The 8,595-nt window shown below is 37.0% G+C and overlaps 1 protein-coding gene across 1 annotated transcript in view; it reads right to left on the bottom strand.

Annotated features, from left to right (window-relative positions):
* Window positions 1–673, bottom strand: part of LOC107611233 — a 5,710-nt gene extending 5,037 nt beyond the window's left edge. The window contains exons 1-2 of the mRNA XM_016313186.1: window positions 544–673; window positions 325–377 (exon numbers count right to left, since the gene is read on the bottom strand). Of these exons, the coding sequence (XP_016168672.1) occupies window positions 325–377; window positions 544–673 (183 nt within the window). The remainder of the gene's footprint in view (window positions 1–324; window positions 378–543) is intronic.

Raw genomic sequence — 8,595 nt, 5'->3', positions numbered from 1 at the left:
ATGTATTATATATTATACATTGTATGATGAAGATGAAATATTAAAAAAATATAATTATTATTATTTTGATCATTAAATTTAATTTACATAATAAATTTTTTAAGCATGCATCTGAAAAAGTTGAACTCCAAACTTTGATTTTGACGTTTTATATTGTTACTTTATAACTTTATATATTGTTTAATGTATTGTTTGATTAAGGAATACATTGGTATAGGTATAATTTTTTATCTAAAATTAAACATTAGTACTCAGAAATAAAATAAATCATCTATATTAGTTTGATTAGTTTTATTACATAATATAAGAGTACTCAATACCAACCAACAATGTTATTAGGATCTCTATTACTTGTGCCAGTATCATTGCTTTCATTCCTGTATTTTTCAAGAGGTAGAAAATAGATATTAAGAACTAATTAAGTTCATAACAAAGAAAATTAGTTATCATTATCTATGTCAAGTTTTATGTTACCTGTGTCAAATTGATTATGGTTGGTAGCTCTGGCCATTTGTCTATTTGTAGTTAATCAGGTAACTCCACCTGTGTTTGGCATAGGAGTTGAAATAGGAGTTGTATCAGTTGACATGGCAATTTGTTTTCCTTGTCGAATCGTCTCGCGATAAGTTGCACGTCTTCTAGCTAGGTGTTGCTGTCTTTGTTCTTCGGTCATGTTCTATCTTTTTTGCCTAGCATATTCTGTCCAAGTGGGTCGACGTTGACGTAATTGTTCATTTGTTGAATTCTCCATTTTTATTTTTGTTTCAGAACATAAGATAGGAAGAAGAAAAGAAAAACAGACAATTGCAAGTGGAGGAATTTTTTTATTTTGTTTCACGATTGAGAGTGAGTAGTTGCATAACCCCCTCGTAAATTAATGGAGACTTTACAAAACGCGTACGTAGTTTTAGATTATACAAATATGGGTAAACACAGGAAATAAGAATTGGATACCAAATTTTTAATATCCCCATTAATGTTTTAGTAATAATTTTTATATTATTATGTTTAATTTTTATATTATTAAAATTTAAGTTTTTTAATCCTTTTCATGATTGACCGTCAGCCGTTTGAGTTTAATCCATTTCACGATTGAAAGTGGAAACTCTTTGTCGGTTAATGGAGAGGTTACAGAATGTTACGTAGTTTTAGTTTATAATGATAGGGGTAAAATAAGAAAACAGATTTGGATACCAAACTTACCTTTATAAAAATAGGGATAATATAGGAAAACAGATTTGGATACCAAACTTCCGTATCCACTTTATATATTGTTATAGATGAGAGCACTAGCGGATTATCATAGACGAGATAGAACTAATAGATAACGCATATCACGGGGTTTCGAAAAATGTTAGAAGTTGCATCTCGAGGTTACTCGGTTATCCATCTTGTTCTTTCATGGTTTGTCTTGAAGTTCTTGTTTGAGATTTCTTCTTTTGGAAGTGATTTGAATCTTTTCCAACCCTATTCTTTTGTTCATATGCATTCTCGTTGATCATAACTACATATGTCTGCTTAAATTTCTTGGATATCTGTCTTGTGTTGGTTAAAATCCTCTTTTTGACTCATGTATTCTTTGATGTAATTTTGGATTTGTTTGATACATCAAAGAAAATCGTTAAAATTTTTGTGAACCTTGTCCTTATTGCTTGTTCTTTCTCTGAGGTCTCATATCTGTTTGAGTGACTCGGGATTTGTTTTGGTGTCTTGTGCAACTGTTATACATTGCAAGTGATATGTTAGTTCTTCAGTACGCGTTTTATGGACGTGGTAGGTGAAGTTTCTAAGTGTGTGAATGTTAATCACATTGTTTTAACGCCAGCCTGTTTTGTAATCGTTTGCATCGAGCCTATATTGTAGTTTCTGTTTCGCCTCACACGTATACCCTTATATCTCTATACCATATGAGAATCCTATTATTTGAAACTCTACGTATATACATCTATATGCTTAGACTTTTTGCTTTTCCATAAGATGTTTAAAAAGTAAAGTGTTGAAACTATGTACTGTTTTGTGTATTATGTTAAATTTTCAAGGACAAAAGTTTTTATAAGTGGAGTAGAATGTATGAATGATCTCTTCCTTTAAATACTAAACTAATAATAAATGCTAACCTAAAAGACACTATTAAAAAAAATAAAAATTATAAAGATAAAAAAAATAAAATAAGATGAAACTAATAAGTGCTAAATCCACTTAGAGGCCCAATAGTGTGTGACTCAGACTGCAGGCTGGTGTTCAGCGCCAGGATTGGGCGTTGAACGCCCAGAAGGGGAAGCGCGTTCTGATCACTTGCCCCCTTGCTGGCGTTGAACGCCAGGTTGGCATTCAGCTCCCAAGGAGGAGCTGCCAACATTTTCCTTTCTTGCTCCAGGCTTCTCCAAACTGCTCCGAATTTCACCTAAAACCATAAAAACACAAGAAAAACTCAAAGTAGCATCCAAAAGTGATTTTTGCACTAAAACCAATTAAAACTAATTAAAATCTAACTAAAAACAATATAAAAACAACTAGAAAAAGGGTATAAGATGCTAAAATGTATTTTGGTAGTCGTGAAATGGAATCCCCATGTGGAATAATTCCAATCCCCTTTTATATCTAATCCTAATTAATTTAAAATCTATCTTCTAAAACTAAAATAATATCTTTTCCTATTTTTAAATAAAATAAAATTTAAATCAGAATTAATTAAAGCAATCAGCATGTCTTCAATTGATGGATGGGGACCAGTTGTTTCGTACAGTCCACGCCTAACTTGGAGTGGGCATAACCATTCTTGTGTGAATCTCCCATGAGTCTCTGCTATCCCCTGGCTCCAGTCTATGTTTCTTGGCCGAAAACTGGGTCGAAACTCGGCCTGAAATCGCCCCCAGCATTTTCTGCGAATTCTGCATGTGGCGCAGGTCATGCGTACGCGTCGATGATCTTCTTTGCGTGTAACGCGTACGCGTCAGGTACGCGCACGCGTCGCTATGGACAGCTCCGAATCACGCGTACGCATCAGGCATGCGCACGCGTCACTCCTCGCTGGTCAGCTCCTTGGTTTCTTCTCTTTCTCTGCAAAAACTCCATCAAATTCATCCGAATGCTACCTAAAATAAACAGAAGTGCACAAAGCTCAAAGTAGCATCCATAGTGGCTAAAAGATAATTAATTCTTGATTAAACTCAACAAATTACATGCAAATTCACTAGGAAAAGATAGGAAAGATGCTCGCGCAGCAACCACTATAAGGAATCGTCATCATCGTTGCCGAGCTGGGAGAGAGGAAGTATCGCCGTTCTGCCTTCCATCAAGCCCGTTGCGCTGCTGCCGTTGCGCCGTGTTGCCACTCCAAGCCGTTGCCATCGCTATTCGCAGAGGGAGAGAGCAAGCACACCAGAGGAAGCGAGAGTGACCGAAGCTGAGAGAGAGAGGAGAAGTGACGAACGAAGCTGTTGCGAGAATTGCCGCCAGAGGGAGTCCCGTCGCCGCTGCTGCCAATGTTTCCTCTGATGTCGTTGCTGTAGGGGAGGACGAGAGAGAGGGTCACGTGGAGCGTAGTCACCGCGAAGCTACCGCTAATGTTGCTATTTCTTGCCGCCATTCTGTCGTTGGGGTCCACCGCCGTTGCCGCTAAGGTTTTCCATCATCACCGAAGCTGCTGCCGTTTTGTTTCTTTGTTACTTTCTAAGTGCAGTAAGTAATTTCTTTTCGTAATCCTTGATATATTAGTTTCTGTTATATGTGGCTAAGGTTTGCGGTGTTATTTGCCATAGGGTTGAATATCAGTGCTTGCACGTCGTGTTTGAAGTCGCTGTTGTTGATTCGGAAATGGTCCAAAGCTGTGATTGCCGTGGGCTGCGAGGAAAAAGGTGTTTTTGACGTGTTTTGGTTTTGTGAGTTTCGACGAGTTGAGGTAGAGGTTTTCTTAAAGTTTATTTTATATTATGGAATTGTTATAAATAGATTTTGATGTGAAAAATATATTTCTGTGATTATGTATGTCTTATGGATGTGGTTGTTTGCTGAATTGAATTACTGATTGCTTGAGTGGTGTGCGGTTGTGGATAAGAAATTGATTTGTAAAGTTACTTGGTTAAATATTATGAAAAGTGATTTTTCTTCGTGTTGGAATTAATTTGATAATGAAAATGGATCAGCGTTAAAAATGATTTGATTTTGGAAGCGGTTTGATTTTGAATTGGTTGATTTTATAAATGATTCAATATTAGAGCTAGTTGATTTTGAAAAAAAAAAGATTTGTTATTGGGATTGGTTGGATTTTGAAAAATGGTTGAGATTTGAAAATGAGTTTGATTTATTGGAAATAAATTGATTTTGAAATGGTTTGACATCAAACCTGATCAGATATCAAAATTGGTTTAAAATTAGAAAGAATTGGATATTTGATAATTGTTTGATATTGAAGCTGGTTGAGAATGGGTTGGAAAATGTGGTTTTGATGGGACCTGTCAGGATTGCAAAGTCCAAATTTTAGAGAAGATGCTGTCCAAATTTTTATAAAAATTGGAGACTTCGTTTAAAGTGGTTATTTAGAAAGATTAAGATTTAAGAATTATATGATTTGTTTCTGAATTATTAAGAAAAAGATTATGTTTTGAGTTTAAATTATTAATGAACGGAATAGGAGGAATGATGATTATTGAATTTGAATGAAGAATGATGAGATTATGATTTAAAAGTATAATTTTTGAATGAATTTAATGATATTGAGAAATTGATTTGAAAATAAAATTGAATTTGATTAAGAGTTGAGACCCCGGGTAAGAGGTAGTAGTGTCGCCCACTTGCTCTGGGAAAGAGATGAGAAAGAAGAATGAAGAAAACTGAGTCTATTATGAAATTGAATGAATATGATAAATTAGACATGATTGAGGATGATTGATGATAAGTATGTTTGTGTTTTCTCTCTAGTTGTAAGGGTGACAGGGCACCTATTTCCTCTAATGGTGACAGGGCACATAATCCCTCTAATGGTGACAGGGTACATAATCTCTCTAATGGTGACAGTACACGTATTCCCTCTAATGATATTAATGTGCAACAGAGAGACAGTGTCCGAATTAGCTACTAGACATGTCGGGTTTGGCTATATAACCGTAAAATGAGCTCATTAGCCATAGGGAGACATGCATCATATGCATTTGCATGATTTGGTTGAGTTTGAATTTGTTTTGGTTTGCCTAATTGTTTAACTGATATTAACTGCTATCTAAGCTACTTGCTGTAACTGCTATCTATGCCTGTGTTTTCTTTGTGGTACTTTTGAGATAGAGTTTTGGTGCTAAATTGATGATAAGTACTGATTGATTGCGTGAATGGGCATGAGGTCGTGATTGGTTCCTGATTGAGGTTTAGTTAAGTATGAAAAATTAAGCTGGTTTAGCATAGACTTAATGAACCTATGCTTGGAACAGGTTGGTTATTCATATAGTCTAGGAAATTTTTAAGATTTTTCTTATACGAAATGAAAGGTTTTGGATTTGCATAGTTAACTGGTTTCTTTTAAAAAGGTTTTGAATTTTTGGATGATTAAACCATCAATTTTCAAAAGATTCATAAGGCAACGATAATCACTGAGCTTGAAAACAGTTTTCTTATTGAATATCTTATGACAATTCTGTAAACTCCATGGTGAGATCGTGTGGTTAGGTTCTCACCACCCCTACAACTTTATCTTTTTAGGAGACGGATGAAGAAGCTTTCGAAGAGTTTTATTGCGTTTAGTGATGAGCAGATATTTTATACGCTTTTTGGGGGTATTTTTATATAGTTTTAGTAGGATTTAGCTACTTTTCAGTATAGTTTTATTAGTTTTTATGAAAAAATGACATTTTTGGACTTTACTATGAGTTTGTGTATTTTTCTGTGATTTCAAGTATTTTCTGGCTGAAGTTGAGGGATCTGAGCAAAAATCTGATTCAGAGGCTGAAAAAGGACTGCAGATGCTGTTGGATTCTAACCCTGCTTCACGAGAAATGGATTTTTTCGAGCTAAAGAAACCCAATTGGAGCGCTCTCAATTGCTTTGGAAAGTAGACATCCAGGGCTTTCTATCAATATATAATAGTCCATACTTTTCCCGAGTTTTGATGACGCAAACTGGCGTTTAAACGCCAACTTCCTGCCCTATTCTGAAGTTAAGCGCCAAAAACAGGTTACAAACCAGAGTTAAATGCCACAAACAAGCTGCAACCTGGCATTTAACTCCAAGAGAAGCCTCTACACGTGTAAAGCTCAATGCTCATCCCAAACACACACTAAGTGGGCCCCAGAAGTGGATTTCTGCACTATCCATCTTAGTTTACTCATTTTCTGTAAACTCTAGCTACTAGTTTAGTATAAATACTACTTTTAGAGACTTACTATGCATCTCTCATGACATTTTTACACGTTTCATATTGTATTTCTGACGGCATGAGTCTCTAAACCCCATGGTTGGGGGTGAGGAGCTCTGCTGTGTCTCGATGAATTAATGCAATTACTTCTGTTTTCTATTCAATCAATCTTGTTTCTATTCTAAGATACTCGCTTGTACTTAACCGTGATGAATGTGATGATCCGTGACACTCATCACCATTCTCAACCTATGAACGCGTGCCTGACAATCACTTCCGTTCTACCTTAGATTGAGTGTGTATCTCTTAGCCTCTTGGTTCATGATTAGAGTCTTCATGGTATAGGCTAGGATTATTGGCGGCCATTCCTGAGATCCGGAAAGTATAAACCTTGTCTGTGGTATTTCGAGTAGGATCTGGGATGGGATGACTGTGACGAGCTTCAAACTCACGAGTGCTGGGTGAAGTGACAGACGCAAAAGGATGGTAGCCATTGACAACGGTGATCCACTAACATACAGCTTGCCATGGAAGGAGCCTTGCGTGCGTGAAGAAAAAGACCGTAGGAAAGCAGAGATTTGAAAGACAGAGTATCTCCAAATCCTCAATATGTTCTCCATTACTGCATAACAAGTATTATTTAATTTATGCTATTTACTCTTCATAAATATAATCACTCTTATCATTGATTTCCTGACTAAGGATTACAAAATAACCATAGCTTGCTTCAAGCCGACAATCTCCATGGGATCGACCCTTACTACGTAAGGTATTACTTGGACGACTGGTGCACGAAATTGTGATCATCAACCATGGCGCCAAAGACTTGGAGCTCTTAAACGTGAATCACACTTTGTCACAATTCCACACAACTAACCAGCAAGTGCACTGGGTCGTCCAAGTAATACCTTACGTGAGTAAAGGTCGATCCCACGGAGACTGTCGGCTTGAAGCAAGCTATGGTCACCTTGTAAATCTTAGTCAGGATAATTCAGATGGTGATGGAGAATTGATAATTAAAAGATAAATAAAACATAAAATAAAGATAGAGATACTTATGTAATTCTTCGGTTGGAATTTCAGATAAGCGTATGAAGATGCTTTGTTCCCCCTGAACCTCTGCTTTCCTATTGCCTTCTTCCAATCATTCATACTCCTTTCCATGGCAAGCTTTATGTTGGGCCTCACCGTTGTCAATGGCTACTTCCCTTCCTCTCAGTGAAAATGTTCCAAATGCGTTGTCACCACATGGCTAATCATCTGTCGGTTCTCGATCATGTCGGAATAGGATCCATTGATCCTTTTGCGTCTGTCACACGCCCCACAATCGCGAGTTTGAAGCTCGTCACAGTCATCCCTTCCCAGATCCTACTCAGAATACCATAGACAAGGTTTAGACGTTCCGGATCTCAGGAATGGCCGCCAATAATTCTAGCCTATACCACGAAGGTTCCAATCTTAGATCAGAAACCCAAGAGATACGCATTCAAGCCATTGCTAGTAGAACAGAGGTGGTTGTCAGGTACATGTTCATAGGTGAGAATGATGATGAGTGTCACAGATCATCACATTCATCAAGTTGAAGAACGAATGAATATCTTGGAGAAGAAGTAGGCGTGAATTGAATAGAAAAACAGTAGTACTTTGTATTAATTCATGAAGAACAGCAGAGCTCCACACCTTAATCTATGGTGTGTAGAAACTCCACCGTTGAAAATACATAAAAACAAGGTCTAGGCATGGCCAAATGGCCAGCCTCCCAAACGTGTCTAAGATAGCATAAGACTTATCAAAGATGAAAATACAATAGTATAAGGTCCTATTTATAGAGAACTAGTAGCCTAGGGTTTACAGAAATCAGTAATTAATGCAAAAATCTTCTTCCAGGCCCACTTGGTGTGTTCTTGGGCTGAGCATTGAAGCTTCCATGTGTAGAGAATTTTCTTGGAGTTAAACGCCAGCTTTTGTGCCAGTTTGGGCGTTTAACTCCAGCTTTTGTGCCAGTTTTGGAGTTAAACGCCAAAATTCTTGAGCTGACTTAAAACGCCTATTTGGGCCATCAAATCTCGGGAAAAGTATAGACTATTATATATTGCTGGAAAGCCCAGGATGTCTACTTTCCAACGCAATTGAGAGCGCGCCAATTGAGCTTCTGTAGCTCTAGAAAAGCCACTTTGAGTGCAGGGAGGTCAGAATCCAACAGCATCTGCAGTCCTTTTTCAGCCTCTGAATCAGATTTTTGCTCAGGTCCC

The sequence above is a fragment of the Arachis ipaensis genome, chromosome B08, assembly GCF_000816755.2.
Source record: "Arachis ipaensis cultivar K30076 chromosome B08, Araip1.1, whole genome shotgun sequence".
In the NCBI taxonomy this organism is placed as follows: Eukaryota; Viridiplantae; Streptophyta; class Magnoliopsida; order Fabales; family Fabaceae; genus Arachis; species Arachis ipaensis.
Note: the sequence above shows the minus strand (reverse complement) of the source record. Positions and strands in the feature narration are given on the sequence as shown.